At 41.2% G+C, this 26,244-nt stretch overlaps 2 protein-coding genes across 2 annotated transcripts; one reads left to right on the top strand and one right to left on the bottom strand.

Moving 5' to 3' along the window:
• Positions 1-2,203: 2,203 nt before the first annotated feature.
• ormdl2 (ORMDL sphingolipid biosynthesis regulator 2) lies at positions 2,204-5,980 on the bottom strand. Its single transcript, XM_080535212.1, has 4 exons — positions 5,947-5,980; positions 4,970-5,144; positions 3,923-4,074; positions 2,204-3,079 (listed from the first exon to the last, which is right to left on the bottom strand). The coding sequence occupies exons 2-4, from the start codon at positions 5,141-5,143 to the stop codon at positions 2,944-2,946; spliced, it is 462 nt and encodes a 153-aa protein (XP_080391338.1). The 5' UTR covers position 5,144; positions 5,947-5,980; the 3' UTR covers positions 2,204-2,943.
• Positions 5,981-10,740: 4,760 nt separating this feature from the next.
• Positions 10,741-22,813, top strand: pan2 (poly(A) specific ribonuclease subunit PAN2). Its single transcript, XM_080535214.1, has 26 exons — positions 10,741-10,799; positions 11,613-11,916; positions 12,051-12,220; positions 12,374-12,494; positions 12,648-12,725; positions 12,824-13,094; positions 13,264-13,609; positions 13,809-13,905; positions 14,058-14,177; positions 14,318-14,437; positions 14,653-14,781; positions 15,039-15,238; positions 15,547-15,695; positions 15,905-16,011; positions 16,116-16,214; positions 16,484-16,572; positions 16,727-16,871; positions 17,223-17,360; positions 17,508-17,567; positions 17,832-17,922; positions 20,659-20,816; positions 21,057-21,200; positions 21,377-21,556; positions 21,728-21,821; positions 22,039-22,230; positions 22,378-22,813. The coding sequence occupies exons 2-26, from the start codon at positions 11,629-11,631 to the stop codon at positions 22,410-22,412; spliced, it is 3,621 nt and encodes a 1,206-aa protein (XP_080391340.1). The 5' UTR covers positions 10,741-10,799; positions 11,613-11,628; the 3' UTR covers positions 22,413-22,813.
• Positions 22,814-26,244: the final 3,431 nt, after the last annotated feature.

Genomic DNA, 26,244 nt, shown 5'->3' with positions numbered 1-26,244 from the left:
TTCCCACTGCTGTCAGGACTGCAGAATCACTACATATCTTCTGCCGTAGACTGAAGACACATCTCTTCAAGCTACATATTGACTGTCCCTCCTAAAGACCTCTTCATCCTCACGACCCCCCTGTACAGTTTCTCTACTGTAAATAAAAAATACATATATTTTAATATTAATTATTAAGTAATTCTTCCTTCTACTAGCATTGTGACTGCCAATGGCCCTTGGTCCTGGCATATATTTGTTTTTGTTATGATGATTGATCTATACATGATTCACTTACTTAGACAAATGCACTTGTTGCTTTGGGTAAAGGTGTCTGCTAAATGTCTAAAATGTAAAAATAAAAATAAATAAAAAATGTAAACACTAAATCCCTAGATACTCACAGGTACATCTAGGGAGTAGCGTCATCTGTATCTAACATTCTTTAATTATTTTAATGTACACATTTTTTAAAATTTTATATTCACCACATATTGCAAGACTAGATATGTGTTAATTAAAAGAAAAAAATAAGTGGAAGCAGAACTACATTGTAGATGACCTCCTTTCTAGTTTGAGATAATGAGATATTTATCTAGTAAATTGTATTCACTTTATTATTTATATTTCACTGTGCTAGCCTTCAATGTTGCCAGGTTTTTGATTTCGTCATCCAATTGGTGGCAGTATTGACATTGGATTTCGCTCTATGAAACAGTGATGCAAATTGTTTGCATTCCACACTGTGGAGGTGATCCCATATCTAGCTGACAAGAGCAGTGAGGTCATTTGCATGTGCTTCCCAGGTAAACAGATTGGTGTGTTTGACAGCGTAATCAAATTGACATGAGGACACCATTTCCTCTGTGCTACTTCCCCCATAGAATGCAAACACACCTCACAGGGAAGACACTCCATCAGTGCAATGCAAACATGACCAAGTCCAGGCGGAAGGGGGGGAAACCCTCTGATCTATCAGCACATCACTGGAATTGGGATAGCCCCCCGCAGAAGCTTCATGTAAAGTGCCTGGAGTTCCCCACACATCATAACTAGGCCCACACAGCATAACTAGGCCCAAACATCATAACTCCGAGTATCAGTCTCCGTTATTGAACATATCAGCCCACACATCATAACTAGACCCACACAGCTTAACTAGGCCCACACATCATAACTAGGCCCACACATCATAACTAGGCCCACACATCATAACTAGACCCACACATCATAACTAGGCCCGCACATCATAACTAGGCCCACGCATAACTAGGCCCGCACATCATAACTAGGCCCACACATCATAACTAGGTCCACACATCATAACTAGACCCACACATCATAACTAGGCCCACACATCATAACTAGGCCCACACATCATAACTAGGCCCACACATCATAACTAGGCCCACACATCATAACTAGGCCCACACATCATAACTAGACCCACACATCATAACTAGGCCCACACATCATAACTAGACCCACACAGGCAATCTGAGAATTGTCATGATACTCTGCAATGCTTCACTCTTCAAGCTGTGTGGTTGTTCCTCACTGTTGACCATTCCCCCTTTGGTTTTCCTCATGTATCAGACAAAACATTATCTGTTACTACATTTTTTCTCAATTGAGTCGTTATGTTTAATGAATGAAGCCAGGTGTGTTCATTGTGTTCAGATTTTGCTGACTGTGGCAAGCATTTTGCATCACATGAGCTTTAATTTGAGAATTTGAGCAGAGTTTTTTGCAACTTGTGTTTTAGCAAGACAAAATGTGTTTAGATTTATGAGAAAAGGAGGATTGTGTTTTGTGAATTGTGTCTTCATGTGAAATGTGTTTATGGTTTTGGCAAATGGGGGCTAGTTTTATTACATGTGTTTAGAGAACTGGTCATTTGGTTTAGAGAATTGGCTTTTGTGTTTTAGCAATTGGGAAAAACTGTAAGATTTACAGCTGAAAGAATCTTTCAAAATGTTACATGGAACACATTTTTTACAAATATTTTTTTTCTGGGATTAGAATAATCAGCCTGCATCTGGACATCAGATTAATGTAGTCCCATAACATACAAAAGAACATAATTTCCATCCAATATGTGCTGATATAACTTTAAAAACACATTGTGAAAAATAACTGTGAGTACGTACAGTATTAATCTACCATTGGGTGTGTGGTCATTGAGTGTTGTGTATGGAACAGGAAAATACAGGTCAAGAATGATACAAACTTAAAGTTTATTGCAGGCACAATTACTGAGCATGCTCAGAAACATACAAATGCATCTCCAATAAAGGGTCTTCTTCACATGGATTGATTAAGATCACCAAACGTGAGGGGAAAATATGGCAGCCAACCGATAACTAAGGCACCACAAATAAAAAATTCTTTATCTTTTGGTCTGCCACCATCCTCAACTCTTGTTTGTAATCACACACGGTACAGGTACATACCAGCAACTGATTTAAGACTCAAGGTCGGTTCAGATCCATCAGTTAGGAGATTAGACAAGGTTTTGGAATGTAGTTTGACTGATCTGAACAACAAAATTCTAGAACGTTTCCTGTTTCTTTGGAGATGCAGTTCACATTTTACTTTTTCCAGACAACCAATGGGTTATTAAACTAAATAAATCAACAATATCAAATACAACAGTCTGGTAAGAGAGTGGATTGGTTTAAGTGGCTGATCACATGCACAGTCATTATGAATGTCAAATAATGAAAAAGTATGCTGAAATGAAGCAGAGGCATTCAGTACATAATAACCATAGCTCAGTGTTCAGTGCATTTTGGTTCCTTTGTTTTAAGTCACAGAGGTAACATGAACTGTGCAATAAAAAAAGAAAATCTGTCCTTCAAACAGCTCAAACAGAAACCAAACATGTTTTCTTCACTTCTACCACTGGAACAGAGATGTGTAGCTCATGGAGACAGAGCTTTAATCCAATAGCATCCAGTTGTCTCAGTACTTATTAATCCCAAATATCCGTACTCCATGGAACTGGGGCAGTTTGGGAAGGAGGACGGTGAGGAGGGAGGTTGTATTGATCAGGAAATGCGTAGCGTCATACTTTGTGTAGAAACTTGCAAGAATGTACCTGGAGAGTTGAAATGTAAGATTATTATTCAATGCTCAGAACAAACAAGACTGATAATTCAGTTGTATGAGTCTTCGGTTACACTTCACTGTTTAAGGTCAGAAGTATTTGTTATGCACGTATAAAGCTTCAGTGCAGCCATATACAGTAGGCCTACATCAAGCACAATAACATACCGGTACATATAATATATAAGATGTACACTCATCGGCCACTTTATTAGGTACACCTTTTCAACTGCACGTTAACGCAAATATCTAATCAGCCAATCCTGTGGCAGCAACTCAATGCATTTAGGCATGTAGACATGTTCAAGTCAATCTGCTGAAGTTCAAAACAAGCATCAGAATGGGAAAGAAAGGTGATTTAAGTGACTTTGAACGTGGCATGGGTGTTGGTGCCAGACGGGCTGTTTTGAGTATTTCAGACAGTGCTGATCTACTGGGATTTCCCCACACAACCATCTCTAGGGGTAACAGAGAATGGTCAGAAAAAGAGAAAATATCCAGTGTGCGGATATTCTCTGGGCAAAAATGGTGGTGGTGGTGTAATGGTGTGGGGGATATTTTCTTGGCACAAATCTTCAGCAACTGTGTGATGTTATAATGTCAATATGGACCAAAATCTCTGATGAATGTTTCCAGCACCTTGTTGAATCTATGCCACAAAGAATTCAGGCAGTTCTGAAGGCAAAAGAGGGGGTCCAACCCGGTACTAGCAAGGTGTGCCTAATAAAGTGGCCAGTGAGTGTATAATATAACACAATAACATGATTTCAAACAACAAAATGGAAAAAAACTAAAACAAAATCTCTCTCTCGTTTTGGACAGTTCCCAAACTTACAGCACAATGGGTGAGATGGTGAGGAATTTGCGTGAAGATGTGAACTGAATGCCGTAGTCCATCTGTTCCCAGTGTGTGAGCAGACGAGCTTTGCCCTGGTCTGGTGTTTCAAAAGGAGTACCCTTTACTGTGTGCAGAAACAAGTACATCACCTGTGATGGACAGACCACACACAGTGTTACGGTAGATCACACAATGTTTCACTAGCAGTGCATTAATGAGCTAGGTAGATACCCATGGTGTACTGTGATAACAATGACAATGATAACTGGGGAGGCTGGTGGAGGTAGAAATCAGAGGACACAGAAGGTGTTTCTAAAAAAGTCCAAGCTCAGTCATCTCTTATTCTAGATTTATTTCAGCATTATTTTGTGGAAAATGTCTGCAAGCTGTATGAGGGATTTCTGGTGACATTCAGAGAAACCTCCAGTGATTAAAGGGATTTTCATTGAAAGAAATGTCTGACCTTTTCATTCATGTGTGCATTCTCACTAGCCTCTTTGACCAACTTTCCACTGAAACTTCACACTCAATGAAACTGAATAAATAATGTACAGATTGTACAGAACTCGAAAACCATTATCGATGACCTAATTTCTGGTCAATGAGATATTTATCTAGTATCTTGTATTGACTTTATTATATATATGTCACTGCAATGTTACCAGTTTTATTTTATTTTGTCATCCAATTGGTGGAGGTAGAAATCTCAGGACGGGCTCATTGTAATGCATTAAATGAAGGATGGTATCAAACACATGTGAGGCCACCATTTGAAATGTCCATCACATCTATTGATTTCAGGAGTGATGAACCCATTTCAGTAGACACATCTCACAAGTCAGTACATCAAACGTTAGGCTCTTCAACGGATGACGGAAGTACAAGTTCCCATTCCTCAAAATCTAAATCAATCAAAACTCTCAATTAAAATAGGGAGCTACATTTTCTAGTTTGACTCCTTCTCAGAATGTAGGCCTATATGAGGTAACAGGATATATCATGGAGTACATTGGCCTAGATTAAAGGAACAACCCAAATGCTGACCGAGTTATGGATCACGTTGGTGAGGGTCCAGACGAGGGGCACAGAGAAGAACGGGATGCTCAGCAGGACCACATGGAGCACTGTGGTCAGCAGAAGGTAGGCCAGCCAGATCCCTCGGCTGTTCATCACCCGCGTGTTGGGGTTCACCTCGCTGTGAGCCACGCCCACATTCATCCTAAGGAAAACAAAAAGGGACATTAATCTTACTTGTGTGCTAAATTGCAACCCCCCCCCCCCACACACACACACACACACACACACACACACACCAACAAATTGTAAAGACCAAGAACATTTCTAATTGGAATCAGAATGGCAGGAAGACGTGAAATGAATGCCTCAATATGCATATTACACAGTTCCCTTATTTCACATCTCACAGCAGGTGACGAGGTATGTTGTCAATAACAGAATGTTGATGGTAGTAGGAACTCAAGGCTGATGAAAGCAGGAACTCAAGGATGTACGCATGTCATGTCACCAGACCAGGGTAAGAGGTGAGTAACATTTTAATGCAGGGCTTTTAAATTCCAATCTTATCCAAATGTTTAGGCTAATTAGAATCTGGGAATACGAACTGGAAAGATATTCCACCCCTCCCCTTATCGGATGTGTTGCAGGCTTGACCTCTGGCCATGACAGATGGCAGAAGAAAAACATCCAAATAAAAACATCCAAGAAACAACTGAATGTTATACGTTTTTGATACATTCGTAGCCAGATCCGACTAAGTAGCTAACTCACATGATGGCCAGCTGAACAGCCAGCCTGTCTGAGCTATCAGGCTAGCTAGCTAGCTAACTCGGCCACTTTTTTTGATCTGCTACCTCGTAAAAAGGAAGAAAGGTTCGCCCCCAAAATCGTCATATATTGTCACATTCCGATAATTGATGTACCAGAGGATCATCACAAGTAGCTAACAATTTAGAGAATGATATAATATAAGCTGTAACTTCCTTCTCAATGTAGAAACTCACCTTCTGTTGTAACCAGGAAATCACTTATGCTGCCTGATCCCGCCCCTGGTCGTTTGGGATTGGCTGAATAACAATACTATCTACGTCACGAGTCTCAGCCCTGGCTACTGAGCTATCTCTTATCTCTAGTCTCCATTGTGAGGGGACCACAACAGGTACACACCTCAATGGTGCACTGCGCACACACCTATAATAACTTTGACATACTCAAAGTTATACGTTAAAATACTGTTAAAAACCGAGCCTGCAGCCTACACTGAGATGAGATCTTCTTCATGACAGGGTCAGCATATAATAAAACAAATGATTATTATTATTAATATTATGTGTACACTCATTATATCCTCAGACTTATTTGAAAGATGAGATGAGTGTAAACCTTTTTTACATGCCCTGGGCCTATATCAGTAGGCTATATTTGTTAACTTGAATGTCAATAAATGTAGTAATTTTAGCACTACATTTACATAGGCCTAGTGATTGTAATTGGAGATGATAAAAAATCCTAGAAAGAGATCTGGACATTCAGTGATCTGCATAAGAGATGACTCATAGACCAACCACTACTTCCTTGTATACCATGGCTCAGTACTAACTTCAAGTTCCTTTTTTTGAGGAAAGTGACGATTCTCTTCCTGACAGTAAAAATGACTGTCAACATTACATAATGATTCTTTGAAGGAATTATAATCACTACAGATTATAGCTACCCACTAGGCATAATGATGTAAGGGACAAAACATTTAGGAAGCTGTGTGTATTCATGCATAATATGCTAAAAGGAATGTTTTAGGAAAGCACAGCTTCCCTCTTGTCCGTGTGTAGGTCTGCTGTTTGGAAAATCCATGCAGTTAAAGTGAAAAGGATTTCCTCAATTGTCTGAATATATATATTTTTTTATCAGCTGCAAAAATGATCTTTGTAACTGCAGATTTTAGGGTAAACAAATGCAGATTTAAAACAATAATAACAAGCTGTAATTCAACAGGGATCATAATTGGTGTTAAATATCTTGTTTATTTTTCTGCATTCAACAGAGAGGTTTACACAAAATAAATACATTTTGTCACCATAAATATTAACAAATAAATAGGTCACATAAATACAAATGTAATAAATAGGTTAATAAATATATCATATGATTTCACAATTGGTGTGTAGATGAACACATGGAGATACATGGCATACATGTATAGCTTTAGAAATAAATACAACATTGTGATAACACAATAGCATTTCTAGATATTTTAACATTGTCCTATGACAGTTACTATTTTGACCAACATGATCATACAAGATATACAGACTATTATCCACTATAAGTCATGTAATACTGAGACAGAAAGCAAATTAGTTGCAGCTTAATTCGCAGATCTACAATCCACAGTTGAGTCTTGGATGTGTTGTGCTGGATCACCAAGGGCAAAGACCCGAGCTGTGAGTATGGAGAAGGAGTACAGTCTCTCAACACTGTAGAGGCACTGATCCAACTTTTCCCAGTTTTTCATGTTGAGCTCTTTGTCTATCTTAGACACTTTGTCTATCTCAGACCCCTACAAAACAACAAGAGTCATGAGATGTAGCCCGCCAGTCTCAGAACATAGACATGAGTCCATACTGTAGATTTAGTTCAGACAACAACTGCTTAGTAGGTCATGAATTTCCAAAACATTCTGTGTTTCGTGGAAACATTTGAAATATAGGATTGAGTGTAAATCCTTGCTGTTATAGGGTGAAGATGAAAAATGCAACCTCAAATATGTTTTAAATTAACTGGTATTTCTATTGTGACTGTCAGAAGAACATTGCTTACCTTCAACCGATAATGGAACTTTCCCAGTTCTTCCACAATTTCTTTTGCATTATTTGCAACCTTACAATTGCTGAATTGACCAAGCATCTCAAATATGTCGTAGTAGTTCTTCAGCAGAGCAGCTATCTTCTCAATACAAGGCTTATGTGGAGGAAGGTGAAAATAAAAAAAGATGATTAGAGAATGCCACTTTTAATTTGGTAATTAGAAGGTGCATCTCTCCATTTAGAATTTAGGACATAATGTAGGCCTATTGTTTATTTGTTTCTCAACAAAATAATGTATGTGTTTCCCAGAAGATAAAAGCAAGATATTGATCATCTAAACAGACAGAATGTAGCTTACCTTTGAATCCGATCTTAGATTTGTAGGATCACATTTGTCTCTGGCCTGCACCACGTCAGGACTGTACTTGTGCAGGACGTGAATATTTCTTTCCTGATGTATCAAATCACTGGCCACCTGCAGGACATGATTAGACAGATCAAATACTTTGTGTCCATAGGCTATGGCAATTTGTGCCAAAAACCCCATCATAACCTACCTCTCCAGCAGGCCTATCACTATCATAATCAATTAAACTATGGCAGACTTACCTTTTTTGCAATTGTATTCAGTTTGATAGAGCTCTCTTTCACTGTATTCCACACAGTAGTTGTTGGAGCGCTAAATGCACTCGTGAACACTAGAAGTAGAACGGTAGTTGTGAACGGCACGTACATGATTCTGATTTCCTTCACGCCTGGTTGCACTTCTGCAGCTCTGTAACGTATGATGCGCCAATGTGTCTTATATATCAGTGTCATTGTAACGGAGTCCCTGTCAAACTTTATACAAACCAGTGAGTCTGAGTCAGCTGCTGGGACTTTCCCCAGGGATTCCTCCTCAGGTGAGTTAACCTTACCTGGCACAAATGGGTCGTTTCGCTTTCACATAAATTGTTGACAACATAATAGCCTACTAACTTTTTTGCAAATGATTAAGGCCATTTATCAATGATTTCGTCATTCTAAAAATAGCCCTTCTGCAAAATATTTTTCTGAGGAGCAACAGCTATGCTCTGTATGGAACTTTTAGCTGTAGGCTACTTGGAACAGCAAAAAATGCCTATAATAAATTAGGCATAGGCCTATGCCTTCAGATATTGTCTAATATTGTCGCTTGCACATTCGTGAGGATTGTATTTCTGTTTTATTAATAGGCTATTAATTCATTTTCAGTAAATTGGCTATGAAGATCAAGTCCACACGATATGAAACATATTGAGCAGATGCAGACTTGACCTCCTATTTCCAAATCGGATCTAAATTGTCAAGAACAGAGCTAAAAGGTCATGGAAAAGTCGCACTCTTGCTGTGACTTTAATTTATCGTCGTTTGCCTTCACCGGAGTGTGGCAAAACTGTGATGCAGTTATTCATAATATTGGAGATGGGCAACAGGTGTAGGAACTGCTATTAAAAAGTCCAAGATGTGCAAATCCAAATAGCCTAGAGGTTTCATTTGGCCTATAGAGAAAGAAGTATACGTAGCCAATTTAAGCCATTCCGCATTTCAAGTCATCATTTTGAATCATTCCTCATCAAATTATGAGGGGCATGACACCTAGCTTGCGCCTTGAAAATAAAGGTTTCTTTTCGTCTCTCTCTTGAAATAGCTCGATCTCAATGGAACATCTTGGTAAAACCGGTGTTAAACTATCTAGGCTATTAAACTATTAAAGAATAATCATGCAAATGTTTTGTTAATCTAGAGCCAAAGCGAAGTGAAGGAAAAATAATTGTATTTCCGTAATCCTTAAACTTCCTTCCCAATTAGGTCTGCATGATTCACAATTCAATTCAAACAAAGTCAACCGAAAAGAATTTCCATTAATGACATGAATGACTGGTCGAGTGTATCATCATCACTGGCACATGCAGTTTGATTTCCTTTTTTAAAATGTTTGGTTTACTGTTTAGAGTTTCACACGTGTGGGTGGTCAATATGTCGAGGAAGTGAGATTAACCTTCACATGTCAGAGCATAATGAATTATTGAAAAATGTACTGTAGTTTAGTACTTTCCTCAATGGCAGATGCCAAATGGGATCACCGGGCTCTAACCCATGGGGTGACGTCAGAGTCGGGCCTTCCCAAGGATCACAGATAGCGTTGACTCTTCCTCAAGGTGGGGGATTAGATTGGGTGGATTAGATTGAGTGTGATAGATAAACTTTCCGTGTCCCTGCAATTTCTCCTTTAAAGAGAAAAACGTATTTGTTGACCACTTTATACCTCTGACTGAAAAGTACACAAGCAAATGCCCCAATGAATAATGTCATTATTGTGAATAACAAACTACCCATTATTCTTTCTAAAAAGGGAACATTTATTTGTTTTTATTTTATAGGCATCAAGAGAGGGGAAGACAGATTTTTCTTTCACGTGATTTGTGATTGAAAGAACAGCTGATTAATTTCCAATTTGAATACCGGCAGAACGATTAATTAATAATCAGTTAATTAAATGGTCAATTTAACACATCTTTTCCACATAAGACATATAACTTTTCTAGGCTTCTGATCTGGTGTGGTTATTAACTCATATCATATCCAACCAGCATGAAGATGCAAAGCCACATTCTCAAATACTCCCCAAACTATAGCCGACAGTCTATAACAAAGTTATGTAAAATGTATAGGGCATAATATAAATGTATCATTTCACCATAATCAGTTATTTTATTTTTATTTGACAAAATAAACAGAAAGTGTGTAGAGTACTTTTTTTTTTTTTTTTTGCAAGACAAAGAAGCTCTATGGGTGGGTAGCCTTCCTACGCAATGATAATTTTCTCCAGAGGCAACTATTATATACTTTTATTATATATTACGGGTAGACATGTTGTTGTGTAGTACCATTCTGTAACGTTTGTGAACGTTGCGCTCTCCTGAATGTGCCATATTTTTTACTCCGGAAGAGTTTGTTTGTTATTGTTCGCTATGAATGGAGGCAGCATGAAGTGGACCCTGTAAAATACAACATATTGCTGTAGTTAGCGGGTGAGGAGCTACTCGGGGTATACACAACATACAGATTTAGTAAATAATTGATTTCGCCATTTAAAATGGTTTTTTATATATATTTTGGGTACATGGGATTTATTCTTATCTGACTCGAGCAGTCTAAACTTGCTAGCTAGCTAACAAGCCGCTTGTCTCTCTGGCTCCCATCTGTGTTGGTCTGTGTCAGGGGCTGATGACAGCATGTTCCATGTACATCGGAATTGCAATTCGTAGATAATATATCCTGCTGCCTAAATGTTTGTCGCTAGTTAATGAGTATACAATAATATATGACTGATCATTATTTATCTGTTATTGTAGGCTTGGTGATGAAACAACACAAAAAGCCATAGTTTGAAGTTGTAATATCTGAAAGAAGTGGTTAGATTATAGATAGAATCTATCTATATCTGATAGATAGATAGGTACTTTATTGATCCCCGACGGGAAATTAAGGCGTTACACCACCACCACCACCACCACCACAACAACAACAACAACAACAACAACAACAACAACAAGATAAAGTGACAATAGAATAATACAATAAAATAGACATCTGAAACATTATATATAGGCTAGTAAGAACAGTCCAGTATGGTTTAACATCCCCCAGACTGACTGATCACACAGATCGAGTTGTACAGTGTTATTGCGGCAGAAAAGATCTCCTAGCGCTCCTTTGTGCAACGTGGTTGTACTAATCTGTTCAATCAAGCCCGATGTTGCTCTTATATAGACTATTCTTAAATTTGGATTTAGCTACTTTTAACATAAGGTGTATTGAATCTAACCACTAGTTTTTCTAAGGTTGGCTCCTGTCCTCATGATGAATTTTGAGGGTCTTGACCCAGGGTTAGGCGAATACACGCCTGCCCTTCATGGGAGCCTTGAGGCGGGTATGGAGCCCTCGATGGACCCAAGGCTCAACCCCAATATGCTGCAAGGTGTGGAGCTTGATCCAGATGGACTTCCTGTTACCGTGCCAGAGTCTGTGCACATGTTGGAAGGGATGTTCTCTGAGCTTCATAGTGTCGCTGCAGAGGTGGGGGTCCCTGTCACTGCAACTCACTTTGACCTGCAAGAGGAGATGCTATGGATGGGTAACCACAGGGTAAGAAAGACTCAGTTACCTAGAGTTTTGTTTACAGTTGCCCCCTTTCATGTAGTTAAAATCCAGGCTATGGCACTTTTTTATTGTGATACTAACTTAATTGTTTTGTGTTTCCATACTCATTCTTGCCTTAGGGCCATGCAAGCTCCTTTTTTGGTCCCACGATGGGCCGCCACTCCTCTTTCCAGGTGCACTCCACTGATGACATTCGCCACATTCACAGCATGGAGACAGGCGTGCTGTTCCTCTCTAAGAGTCATCTCAAATGTGTAACCCGGGGGGGACTTGTAATGTTTGACTACCCGTAAGCTTCACACAAATGCTAAAACACATTGCCACACACACATATATACAATACATTTTGATCATTTTAAATCTCAATAACAGTTCGAAATGAATTTGGAAGTGGATCTGGAGTATAATGTAATTGCCTGGATGTACCGTATGTATGTTTCAGAATGGAGGAGGGAGCTGATATGCACAGTCTGCTTATGACGGATAACAACACATTCCTCATGGGTGGACTACAGAACTATGTGGTTGAAGTTGACCTAAATACTGTGCAGGAGACTCAAAGGGTAAAATGAAATGGGAATGTATTGTACTGCGTCACACCTCCTCACCATGCGTTGCCATGGGATACATCCAGTCCTTTCTCATGGTTTTAGTGCTTTGGAGACAAAGCGACATGAATGATAACTTGAATGTGTGATGTTTCCTTGTATGCCTAGTTCACAGTGGAGGACCCAGGGGTAGCTATCATGCGGCAGTCCAGTCGTTACTTCTTCTGTGGGCACACGTCTGGAAAGGTAAGGATAAAAGAGAGAAACCCAACGTTTAGTTACTCAGCGTGTGGGGAGTTGTTAAGATGCTTTTACACTCATCTTGTACCTTCTCCCAAAACCAGGTGACCCTTCGTGACCCGCGCACCTTCAAGCCAGAGCAGGAGTTTGACGCCTTCTCCGGCAGCCTCTCAGATTTTGACGTCCACGGCAACCTCCTGGCTGCGTGTGGGTTCTCCAGTCGAGGGATGAACGGACTTGCGTGCGATCGCTTCCTCATGGTTTATGACCTGCGCATGATGCGCGCTGTGACTCCGCTGCAGGTGCATGTGGACCCCCTCTTCCTGCGCTTCATCCCTACGTATGCGTCACGCCTCGCCATCATCTCGCAGCAAGGTAATCAAATGGGAAATGCATGTTTTCGATTTACGATGACTCGTTTTCTTCTTTTTGGTCATTTTTATTGTAAATAAGCCATTTCTACGAATAACCTTTAAGTATTGTTGGCATATTATTCCTGGGATGATCCCAAAAAGAAACCTTCTTTTACCTCTTCCCCCCACAGGACAGTTTCAGTTCTGTGAGCCTACTGGGCTAGCCAACCTCAATGACGTCTTTCACGTGAGCACCGTAGGCCAGCTGCTCATGAGCTTCGACGTGTCATCCAGCAAGCAGGCTTTGGCCTTTGGGGACACTGGGGGATGTGTGCACCTCTGGTCCGACGCCCCAGAGGTCAACTACAACGGTTACTCCCGGGAGACAGACTTTGCCTTGCCCTGTCTGGTGGACTCCCTGCCTCAGTTGGACTGGAGCCATGACCTGTTGCCCCTATCCCTCATCCCTATGCCCTTGACCAGCTCAGAGCCCCTCCTGTCTGATTGGTCCGCCAAGCAAGCCACTCCCAGCCCAAGGTAGCTTGTCTGTATTTGATCCTTGTGAATTTCGATCTGCTGAAGTAATAATAATAATAATTATAATTAAGTAGCCTTTGTGGTGTGAATCCATAGCACGCTGATGAGGGGTAAAGTGTACTGAATACAAGAATACGATGTACTAACACAGGGATCTTGAGGAAGTGAACAAAGTTTACATACATATTTTTCTCTCAAGACGAGCACCCCCTGTGGACCCAGAGATCCTACGCACGATGAAGACAGTAGGGTTCATTGGTTACGCCCCCAATCCTCGTACCCGCCCGCGGAATCAGGCATGTCAATCACCCACAAATAATATTATTTTACGATCGCAGCAAGCTTGTTTTAGACTCTAGGGATGTCAAGTCTTTTGAAGAGTTGCGATCATGATCATGACGTTTTGTCCTCCGCCATTTACCCAACATCTTAATATGATGCGTTTCAGGTTCCTTACAAGATGAAAGAGGTGGAGCTGGACTATGATAATTACAATCAGATTCCTGAGTCACCCATTGGTCGTGATGAAGAGCCACACCTCTACATGGTGCCCAAGAAATACAGGAAGGTATGTCTGTACATTGATTTATCATGCTGTGATTCTGAAATATATCAGGAGAAGGACTGATTGTATGACTATGTGATGAGGGCATGTATCAATGTGTCAGTGACAAAACCTTCCTTGTTTTATGCTTTTGTTCCCATCAGGTCACCATCAAATACTCCAAACTTGGGCTGGAGGACTTTGACTTCAAACATTACAACAGGACCCTGTTTGCTGGCCTGGAACCTCACATTCCCAATGCTTACTGTAACTGCATGATTCATGTAAGAATCGGAGATGGGTTGTGTTCAGTCAGATAAATGTGCTTGAGTACATACTTGAGTATTTCACTCATCAAATACATGATCATTTGTGTTTAGCCGTTTCAATTGAAAATGTTGAGAGAGAGGTATAGTGAAGAGGGATCGTTGTATAAAAAGAGGCAAACTCAAGACTAAGGTGACACTAAAAGTGTGATATTCCTCTGTCTCTCCGTCAGGTGTTGTATTTCCTGGAGCCAATCCGCTGTCTGGTCCAGAACCACCTGTGTCAGAAGGAGTTCTGTCTGGCGTGTGAGTTGGGCTTCCTCTTCCACATGCTGGACCTGTCCAGAGGAGACCCCTGTCAGGTAGAGCTCCATCAGCGTTCAATTAGATTCACTTTGGTTATATCCACAGGGGCAAGTGCTGCTGGGCTGACAGTGACAATGCAGACAACACGATCAACACATAACCAACATCACACTCTTTACACACAACAATACATCTGACCCATATGTTCTCCCTCTTTCACATACTGTATGATATGTCCTCTTAACGAAATCAAATAAATGAACGGCCATCCTGTTACTGCAATCAACTTATTGCCACCACCATCCTCTCCCAGGCCAGTAATTTCCTGCGAGCTTTCCGCACCATCCCGGAGGCGTCGGCCCTGGGCCTGATCCTGGCAGACTCTGATGAACAGAACGGAAAGGCCAGACTAGGCCGCCTCATCCAGAGCTGGAACCGCTTCATCCTCACCCAGCTGCACCAGGAGACCCAGGAGCAGGAGGGCCCTCAGGCCTACAGAGGGGCCAGCAGCAGGTGAACTCACTCACTTCAATAAAACTGCATTTATATCCTAATGCGCAATGATGCTAGGTAAGTAGCAAGAAAAAAATGGGACGTACTTACATGTACAGTATACGTGCAAGCATACAACATGAAACACAGGCACGATAATAGATACAAACATTTTAACCCTTTTTACAACAATAGTTACAAAACAACAGTGTGTGACAGTAATGCAGTAGTAGTTGTAGTTTCACTATTTTAGATGTTGAGCGTGAGTGATCTGTGTTTGCAGACTCTGGCTTGATTACTTAGGTCTTTCGATGCTGTGTTTGGTGCAGTGCCCTAGGGTCCTCTGGCGAGTCCGTGATAGGAAGGCAGTTTGGGTGTGAAGTTGAGAACAGCAGCCTGTGTCGCTGTGGTAAAGAGACGGTTCGTTCGTCTCTCACTTTGCTGTTCACCATGCACTACCCTGAGCAGAGCTCGCTTGGTGAGTTTGCCCCAAAATGTTGTTTTCTCCACTGGCATTTTGACATCTATCATTGTTATTTAGAGTACTGACCGAGAAAAAACTCCAAACGCTATATATAGGCTAAAACGCGGGCTTGGAGTTGTTTCTGTTCAGGTCTCATAGACATAAATATCTCCTGACTGAAGATGCATTTATTGGCCAGATATTGATTTCAAATAATTTTGCAGATAAGACAATCAAGGAGTATGACTTTGCTGAGATTCTGAAGAAAAGCATATGCCTGGAGCAGAGCACTCAGGCGTGGTGCGAGAACTGTGAGAAGTACCAGCCTACAGTAAGGGACTCTCTCCTTTCTAAAGCACCGGTGTATGTTGTTGATTGGATTTAGAGTGAGTCCATTGTTCAACCTTCTCTTTTGCTCTCTCTGCCCATCTCCAGGTGCAGACACGTAACATCCGCTGTCTCCCAGATGTACTGGTCATCAACTGTGAGGTGAACAGTGTGAAAGAGGCAGAGTTCTGGAGGGCTCAGGCAGAGGTAAGACCCTGATAGTCCCTATCTTAGTCAACTACTTAATGTCCCACAGGCTAAGTAATCCCTCCAGCAAACCTGCTATGCACACGTCTTTGAAATTGAATTGCCATCATGGTGAACTAGTTGATTAGCCTCCTAAAATAAGTTGTTGATTAGCACTTGATGTCATGGTAAATGGCTAATGTGAGACGCACACGCACACACACACACACACACACACACACACACACACACACACACACACACACACACACCTTCTTTTCTCTCAACAGTATGCTTTCAACAAGGCCATGAAAAAAGAGGCAATGGAACCCCCTAAGCCAAAAGAGCCTCAGCCTATCCCCACTGAGTGGTGCATAGAGTAAGGAGCATGTTTTCTGCATAGCCACATACATATTTGCATTTAGACACTTGGAGCCATACATTCATGAAAGGGTTGATGAAAAGGCTTGATAGAAAAGAAACCTTGCATCTTACTGTGTCTGTGTTGACGACATTCCTCCTGACTCTGTTAGTGGGGAGGGGGTATGCAGTGTGCCAGGTGTGACCTTCGACACGAAGGCGGAGGACTTGCGGCATGTTTGGATCCCTCTCACCCTGAAGATGTCCATCAGTAAGAGCCAGGGACTGGAGATCAGCAGCTGGCCTGAAGGAGAGGAGGTGAGACGGAAGATCTCCAGACCAACCCGAGAGGGTTGCAATGTCTGCTGGTTTTTATTTTTCCCCAAATAGAAACACATTGATTCGTCATCATTAGTTCGTTTTTTTTTTTTTTTTGAACAGACCCTCCAGGAATTAGGTTTGATGTGTGATAAGAGATAGATACTGTATTATATAATTGTCCCTGTATCCATATTTCACATTCGTAGGTTCAACAAATGCAACATTTCTATGGTTTTTGCAATGACCTCTTGATATGTTTTGTGAGTTAACTGGTGTAATCAAGCTGTGTTAGTGTGTTGTATATGTGTTGTCATGACAACAGAACACTTTTTCAACCCTATCTTTTAGCTGAACTCTGCTGAGGAGGCTGAAGGAGCTTCTCTGTATGACCTGGTGGTGACCGTGCCTCATATCCTGGACGCTCGCACAGGCGGCAACTTGGTGGCACACATCAAAGTGGGAGAGACCTATCACCAACGGAAAGAGGTAAGACTGATAGTTGGAGATGATACATTTGCTTAGTTAATGTAAGGATATCCAGAGACATTTGGAGAAGAAGAAAAAAGACAGGTTGTGTACTAATACTGAACCATGTTCTTTTTCATTTATTATTTATTCATGTTGCTGTTTTAGGGGGTAACACATCAGCAGTGGTATCTATTCAATGATTTCCTCATCGAGCCAATTGACAAGGTAATTTTCAATGCGTTCACTCAATTAATTTCTAATAACCATGATGAACTCTATGCGTCAAATATAAGAATCTGGTTTCAAGTCATGCAACAACTGTAAGTGTATCATTTCCCATTTATTATGTCCATGACCATGAGTAATAACTTGATATTGAACTGCAGTTTTATGTCTTCCTTTTATGCAGTATTTCTACTAATAAAATGTATTCGATGAGAGATGATTGGAAGTATAGAAACGTGTTAGCATGTTGGGTGTGTTTTCCAGACTGAAGCTGCCCAGTTTGATGTGAACTGGAAGGTGCCGGCCATCCTTTATTACGCCAAGAGAAACTTCCACACCAAATATGACCTCCGCAGTAAGACATGCTCTCATAACACACTCACTCTCTCTCACATTTATTGATCTAATTTTTCCAGTTATCTAGGCACAAGCACAAGCAATATGGTAATGTCAGCAGTAGATATTAGTCTTAATGGAAGCATTTGTGTTACTCTAGATAGATTATGCTCATCATAGGGCCAGGAGGTTTCCCTTACTACTTGACATAACCTATAACTAGAGCACAGAGCTTATCCCCGGTCAGTTGACATGGAAGAACACCTGGCCACCACCTGCAATCAACTTGTCAGTCAATTGTTGGAATTTGATATTTTTGCTCTAGGCACATGGTCTAGGCACATGGTCTAGGCACATCGTTTAGGGACATGGTCTAGGCATATGGTCTAGGCACAGGGTCTAGGCACATGGCACAGGGTCTAGGCACAGGGTCTAGGCACATGGCACAGGGTCTAGGCACATGGTCCAGGCACATGGCACAGGGTCTAGGCACAGGGTCTAGGCACATGGCACAGGGTCTAGGCACAGGGTCTAGGCACATGGTCTAGGCACAGGGCAGTGGCGTAGCGGACGGGCCCGCAAGCGACTCACCGCGGGGGGGCCCCAGCCACTAGGGGGCCCCCTAACATTGGTTGCTAGCACCCCCTCTCATTGCTCTCACTTGTTTGTACCTTTTGCTAAGTCAAGCATTTAGAATGTAGAGTGCATATTGCGAAATTTCGCAACGTCAATAATGCATCGGACAGTGTTTCCTCCAGGATTTTTCACATTAGTGGCGGAGTGTTCTTTTTTCGCGCGCGTAGCGTATGCAACACGCACTGGCGCTCAATACAAAGACGTAATTTCACCGAAAAATAGAGGGTGGCAACATAAAAAAAAAATTTGCCCTGTTTACCCGTACCTCCGCCGTTCTGTTCGTGGTGATTTGGGAGGCAATAGATTATTTTGGCCCCGCGCATATTGCCCTTTAATTAGATCACGTGACCACAGCTCCGTTGTGTCTCTTATTGTCCAAATGTTCCCTGAATTTTAGCTGCATGTTTTTCCAGCATGTAAATCCGTTGTCAATAAAAATTCAACTCCTCTTCTTTCCTACTGCCAATACTGAGTCGTTTGTGACATTTACCAACGTTTATGCTATCAATAGTTCGAAGCTAGCGTTAGATGCGAGGCTGCTCGGGAACATTATTTGTTTCACAAAATAGCCTGATTTAGTTGACCATGAACATCAGAGACTAGAGTACATTACGAATGTTCATTTAAAATACTCTATAGTGAGCACTGGTATAAGAACATGAACCAGAAAACGTTTCAGACTTTTATTCTGAAAAAAAGAAAAAGTTTCAGAATTTAAATAAATGTCAACGTTGTTGAAAATCAATGACACACTCGCTAGTCAAGTCAAAATATTGCAATGCAATGGATGAGTGAGTGAGTAATCCCCACTACTACCTAGTTAACTATTGGCGCTTTTCCATTGACCAGACCGGTACAGTTCGGTACGGCACGCATTTGTATCCTACCCGTACTATATTTTCAGAAACGCTTCTCCATTATACACAACATACAGTGCCTTGCAATTTTTTTTAGAACCCAACCCTGACTTGTACTTCTCAACAACTTTGTCTCGGACTTGTTTGGAGAGTTCCTTGGTCTTCATGGCAGTGTTTGTTTGGTGGTGCCTCTTGCTTAGGTGTTGCAGCCTCTGGGGCCTTTCAGAAAAGGTGTGTATATACTGACAGATCATGTGACACTTAGATTGCATACAAGTGGACTTCATTTCACTAATTATGTGACTTCTGAAGGTAATTGGTTGCACCAGAAGTTTTTAGGGGCTTCATAACAAAGGGATGATACATATGCACATGCCAATTTTTTTCTTTATTTTTTTAATTCTTTTTTTATATATATATTTCTCATTTCATTTAAAAACTAACACTATTTTGTGCAGATTCATCAAATAAAATTCTGATTAAAAAAATGTTTAAATTACAGGTTGTAATGTAATAAAATAGGTAAAAGGCCAAGGGGGGTGAATACTTTTGCAAGGCACTGTACCTGGAGCGACCCAGGACAGTAGGAGGAGTTACGTGTCATAAGAGCACTTCACTTGGACACTACTTCATTTCCAATCATAGTGGAGGTATGATATATGGCATATATAGGCTATATATACATACAGGTGGAAAGGCTTTTTTAAAGGCATTTTTAACAAACTCCCAGCAGAGTTAAAACACAAAATTCTGTGATCACTACCTTTTCCAGTTGAACATAAACTAAACTATTTAAATGTTGCTATTGTTTTGCGAAAGATACTTACACCTTTACTTATCAAATGTACATTTTGTGATATAAACGCAGTGCACACACACCGACAATGCATGTCTAGCGTAGGCACAGCACATCGGCATAATAGCGATTTTTTTGTTATGCTTGTTGTAAATAAAAAGTTATATGACATTAAACTAAGATAATAAGATGGTTATCATAATTTTTCAAATCTAGAAACAGTACATTTTCCGAGAGCGAAATCTGTTGTGGTATTTAAAAATGGCGGTTAAGGGTGAACTCTGAACATGGGATGACGATGTTATGGGCCGGCCAGGGACAGCCATAGGGCTGTACAATGCCCAGGTCTGGTCAAGGCACAGGGTCTAGGCAGGCACATGGTCAGCCATATTTGGCGCCCCTGTATTCGGCCCACACTGTATATGAGAGTGCACTTGGTTACACCTGACTTGGTTGTCTTCCCCAGTTAAGAACCCCATTGAGGCCAGCGTGCTGCTGACAGAGGCCTCGCTGGCTAGGAAGCAGAGGAAGAGCCACGCCACCTTCATCCCCCTCATGGTCAGTGAGATGCCCCAGGCGGGAGAGCTGGTGGGACTGGACGCAGAGTTTGTCACACTCAACCAGGTAAGTCTAGCGTGACTAGAGCTGCAGGTTTATGTTTCCTGACCACATCATACCAGGAAACACAGACAGGGATCAGCGGCCTTCTCCCCAAAGCCTAGCCTTCACTGCTGGAAAATTAAATGCAAAACTGACCAAAAAACGATTGACTAGAGGCAACTTCATTCTACTCTTTTAATGATGATGATGATGATTAACTGTAATAATCACACTGTTTGAGTATCTCCATCTGCTGCCCTGTAGGAGGAGGCAGAACTGCGTAGTGACGGCACAAAGTCCACCATCAAGCCCAGCCAAATGTCTGTAGCCCGGATCACATGCGTGCGTGGACAGGGTCCTAACGAGGGAGTGCCGTTCATCGATGACTACATCTCCACCCAGGAGCAGGTGATGCTCCCCTTCCTACTTTAACAAGCTGGATTTTCAGATACATATTGCTACTTCTTGCTACTACTTAAATCAAATGTTTTAATCTCATTCTCACTACAAACAAAACAACTTTTTAACAAAGTAGCTTAGATTCAGCTTGACTTTGGTCCATAAGCTATTTTCCTTTTGCAAAGGTGGTGGACTATTTGACACAGTACTCTGGCATCAAACCAGGGGACTTGGATGCCAAGATCTCCTCCAAGCACTTGACCACGCTAAAGTCAACTTACCTCAAGTTGCGCTTTCTCATTGACACCGGAGTTCGCTTTGTTGGGCATGGTTTACAGAAGGACTTCCGGGTCATCAATTTGTTGGTAAGTGTGTATACTGGTTGAATCTGACCTGTATAATGTCCTAAAGGAAGAATTACCAGTACAACCAATTGTGTATTTGCCTCAGAACCTCTGGCCACAGTTTGGGTTATGTGTCAGCTAGATGTACATTAAAAAGGGGATGTTTCACATGTTTTCATGTTCTTTGGACAGGTTCTGAAGGACCAGGTTGTTGACACAGTCTACCTGTTCCATATGCCCCGGAAGAGGATGATCTCTCTTCGCTTCCTCGCGTGGTACTTCTTAGGTGAGGGCGTATACTATTTACATACTGTTTTTAACCTCACCTGATCCTGGATACTGTTACTACTACTTTTCATGTTTATTTGCACGCATAGATATGACTTCCTCTTAGCCTGCCTATTCCCAAATTGTCACCGTGACTGTGTGTGAAATGGTAAAACTGACTCTTGATGACTAAGCTTTCCTGATCCACTCATGCACCACCTGATTCTGGGTTCCAGAACTCAACATCCAGGGTGAGACCCATGACAGTATTGAGGATGCACGCACTGCTCTGGCGCTGTACAGGAAGTATCTGGAGCTAAGTCGTGGAGGCGGGAACGACGAGGTCAGGAAAGCTCTGAAGGGACTCTACGAAAAGGGCCGCAAGATGGACTGGAAAGTGCCGGACTGTGACACAGGAGATGGTCAAGGTAGCCCAAAAAGTACGAAAATGACATTGCATTAGATGTAATGTTAATGGGGTCTAAATAATATGGGAGCTAGCGAAACGTTACAGATAACAACCATGATAACAAGAAACATGAGTCCGTTTGATTGTGGTCTCTCCCCTTGTACAGGCACCGCTGTCTTTCCCTCAGTGATGGGGCTGTAAAGCAGTGTCTCAACGCATTACTGACAAATGGATTTCACATTGGACTTCACTCAACCCTCTTTTGAATTATGACAACCAGAACTTCTCAACCAGTGCTCTTTGTCAGAAGAGAAAAGTGACAATTCATAGACAAAAAACAGACATGACCAAAATACAGAATTAGATGGTGTCAGTGTCCACATGATCCATACTGTACATAGTCATCTCATTTTGCTTTCCGTCACATTATATTGACATAATTGACTGAACAACTTTGACCTTATCAAAGCAGAATTCAAAACAATTTCCGCTCATGTTTTGTTTTTAATTCAATTTGTAAAGTGTGTTTGTTTGTTGTACATTATGCTGCCAAATGAATTTGTATTTTGAAAACGTGATGTACTTTTTATAATGAATTCTTTGAGGCCTGTCATTAAAGCTGACAACATCGGTTGTTCATGGATAGTTCTTTCACATTTGTTTCTTAACTTCACATTATGGTGAAGTGGGAGATACAGTTTAATTTACAATCATGTTTGTACTAGTTTTTATTGTGAGTCCAGCAATGTTTTTTGTTTATTACTAAGTGTGATCTACAGTATCTATGTCCAGGTATGAGGCAAAACAGATACCATGCAGAAGTTCATTCTATGAGTACCATGAAGGTTTTATTGAGGCACATCACATATTTTTGGAAATGCAGACATCTGATAATCCTTAAAAAAACATGACATACAGAACGTGCACAAAGGCTATGAGCCTCCTGCTCTTAGACCATAGCCTATTTAGGACAGACATATTTTCATCTTCTGTTATCGCTATAATTTTCGATTTCTTTCGAAGTGTATGATCCACAATACATTTTGTGCACACACGTATGGTTGACTGTTAGAGAGTCCTAATACTGTAGTTGGAGGATTGATTGATTGATTCTGGCCTATGTTGGTTGTTCTTATTCTTATTAAAAAACCTCATCTGAGGGGTCCTCGACTGACTCGTTACCTCTAGTCATACCTTGAGAGGAACACACAGGAAGCTGTTGACACTGGTCTTTTTCAATTCCATGGAGTGGCGTAACATTGTCTACTACTGTGTGCGACTGTGAGGCAATGAATTGTATCACCTTGACTATAACGGAAGTCACCAGGTTTTGAGTGAGTGCCTCAATTTGCTTCTCTGTCTCCGAGTTGTCAATAGTTATGGCTGTAGAGACATCCACATCAGCGGCTGCCAGTTCCTCCAATACACTCTCAACAACATCCTCTGCTGTCGAATTTAACTCAACTTCACTGTCAGACAAGGTAACACAACTCGGATGTCCTGTGTCAACGTCCATATGAGGAGCAGTGTGGTGGACCTGAAAAGGCCCCATTGGTAGTAGTGTTCTTACTGCTCCTTTCATGATGCTGCTGACAGCTTTGATAAGTGTGTTTAGGTTGGTCTGACGGCCATATTCAAGTTGGGACATTTTTCCAAAAGGAAGGTGTTCAGAGCTATTTGATTTTTGTGATGTTTTTGAAAGAATTCTGAACTGCTCCGCTTTAGAAGCTTCAGTAATGGTAGCTGATGCTTGTTGTCGCTTCTTTTCCACTGGAATGGTGCTCTTTGCTTGCTCTTGCAATGTTCTGTCAAATGACAACTTCAAGACTGAGGGTGGTTTGGTTTGTAAAGTCTTTACAATGTTGAGGTTTTGAATACTGGTCTTGCTTTGGTTAAGCACATACTCTGTTCTTTTAGCCTCTGCACTCTCAGTTGGGCTTTCTTTGGTTTGTGCCACGTTGTTCATGTGATCTTCAGCATCTAATGTATGAGTCTCAACAATAAGATCAGGTGACGAGGCTGCGGTAATCAAACGTTCCATTTGCGAGTTTCCTTTGTCAGATATTTTCTCGAATGTTTTGTCATCATTTCCAATTTCAATGTCTCCGTTGAACGTTATTTGTGTTGAATAATTTTGTCTCCCTGAGCCTCCACAAAGTGTCAGTGCACTCTCAATAGCTGATTCAAAGAGATTATGAGAAATACAATTCATCTTGGAGTCTGACTGCCAAGTAGCTGGATGTGCCTCCTCAAACCTGGGAGTCTCCAATGAAAGGACTGACCTATTTTCACAGGACAAGTCATTTTGCTTGGAATGACCATGTTTGGTCTCAGAGGATCGTGAAGGCTGAAGTGACATCATCAGTTTGGCTCCATGGTTTGCTCTTGGACAAAATGCCCCCATTAGATTTCTGTTGCCTTCATATTCACTGTCAGACAAAAGGTTATCATCCACAGGAGGGGATTCCAGAGTTTCTAAAACTGCAGTCAAGACTCCTGGGTCCACCTCCCCAACTTCTGTGAGGATGGAGTGGCAATCACTCTTGTTGTTTTCTAATGTATCCATTCTGACTTTGTTCAAAATAACGGTAACAATTTCAGCTGCAATGGTCTTTATCTCTGCTTCTTCTATAGATGAAAGAGGGGCCCCATCCCTTGACTCTAGATTTGCTCCATGACCCCCCAAGAGGTGACGCATTTGTTGTTGATCCTTAAACAAAGAGTTAATGTCTGAAACGCACAGTAGCTGTGGGCTTGCAGTTATGGAATCAAGATCCCCATATTCATTTTGGACAAAGAGAGACATCATGTTTGCCTTAGGATCCACTGTGTGTCTGTGCTCAGGCCATTCAATGCAAGGCTGTTCTTCCGTAATGAAATCTGAGGAATTCAATGATGTGCTTCTATCTATCTGATCAGTAGCACATTCAAAACTTCCAAGAGAGCACTCAGCATGAGAGGGTGTACTGTTGCTGCTCTGTAATGACCCATGGCCTGGATGAGGATGCTGTCGTGCAGTCTCCCGTGAACTCTTCCCAGCTTTTACTTTGTGTTCTCCCTAAAGAAGACATGTGAAGAGATGTGGATGTCAATTCAGGCTACGCTCTGAATGTGCTGCAAAAATCAAGTGTTCGCAGAAAACAGCATTAAAGAACCAATGCACTTACATGTGGTCTTTGTCTGTGCTTCAGACTAGCCTTGGAATGATCCACACATGGCAGCTGAGAGGGTTTCTTCATGCATTGGTTTGACCTCAAGTCTCTGCATAAACTTGTATCTGCAAATAAATTAAAAACAGAAAAATGACACACAATAGTAATATTTAAAGTAATTTATATAATCCACATACTGCAGCTACAATAACACTGGTTTATGTTGACAAACACTCACTCAGCTTTGGTACATGGGAGACTCTCCTAATGAAACACTTTTGAAGAGCTCTGATCCCCTTTTGTCTCTCTTTTAGATCTGTCAATTGACGTTCATGCACAACAATCTTATTTCGATCATGATGCAGCATCTGCAAGTGGATAGAAATGCATTTGAATCCAGTCAATACTGAATTCCACATCTCATCACAATATTGGTAGGTAAAAGACAGGTGGCTTCTCAAACACAATAGAGCAGAGGTGAGAATGGTTCCCTAACCTTTCTTTGTCTCTCCTCCATTTTTTCTTCATGTCTTCTCTTTTGATTTAATTCCGACTGGGTATCCCTTTCAATTTTCCTTAGTTCAGACATGTTATGCTTTTTCCATACCTGGAAATGTAAATGTCAATAATTCACCATTCACTAAATTATTTAATTTTTCTCACTTCTCATCTTTTGCAAATATTTCATTTCTCCCACACGTATGGTTCAATACTAGTCACAAGGCTGTGTGTCAACAAAGTTGTTGCTGGAGTATTAAGCCAAATTGTAACGGTGCAGAGAAACGTTATCCCCATTTACCAGTTCATTCTGCCATTCCTCCTCCTCCATTCCTTCCTTCCAGTCCTTGCTATTTTCCATACCCAAAATGAAATGGATACAT

This window comes from Nansenia antarctica (assembly GCF_963989245.1).
Source record: "Nansenia antarctica genome assembly, chromosome: 6".
NCBI lineage: Eukaryota > Metazoa > Chordata > Actinopteri > Argentiniformes > Microstomatidae > Nansenia > Nansenia antarctica.
Note: the sequence above shows the minus strand (reverse complement) of the source record. Positions and strands in the feature narration are given on the sequence as shown.

Coding starts and splice junctions, on each gene's coding strand:
- pan2 (XM_080535214.1), top strand. CDS start 11,629: ATGATGAATTTTGAGGGTCTTGACCCAGGGTTAGGCGAATACACGCCT. Junction 14,178..14,317: donor TGCCCAAGAAATACAGGAAG/GTATGTCTGTAC, acceptor TGTTCCCATCAG/GTCACCATCAAATACTCCAA. Junction 15,239..15,546: donor TACAGAGGGGCCAGCAGCAG/GTGAACTCACTC, acceptor TGTTTGGTGCAG/TGCCCTAGGGTCCTCTGGCG.
- ormdl2 (XM_080535212.1), bottom strand. CDS start 5,143: ATGAATGTGGGCGTGGCTCACAGCGAGGTGAACCCCAACACGCGGGTG. Junction 4,075..4,969: donor CCAACGTGATCCATAACTCG/GTCAGCATTTGG, acceptor TGTCCATCACAG/GTGATGTACTTGTTTCTGCA. Junction 3,080..3,922: donor ACCATCTCACCCATTGTGCT/GTAAGTTTGGGA, acceptor TCAACTCTCCAG/GTACATTCTTGCAAGTTTCT.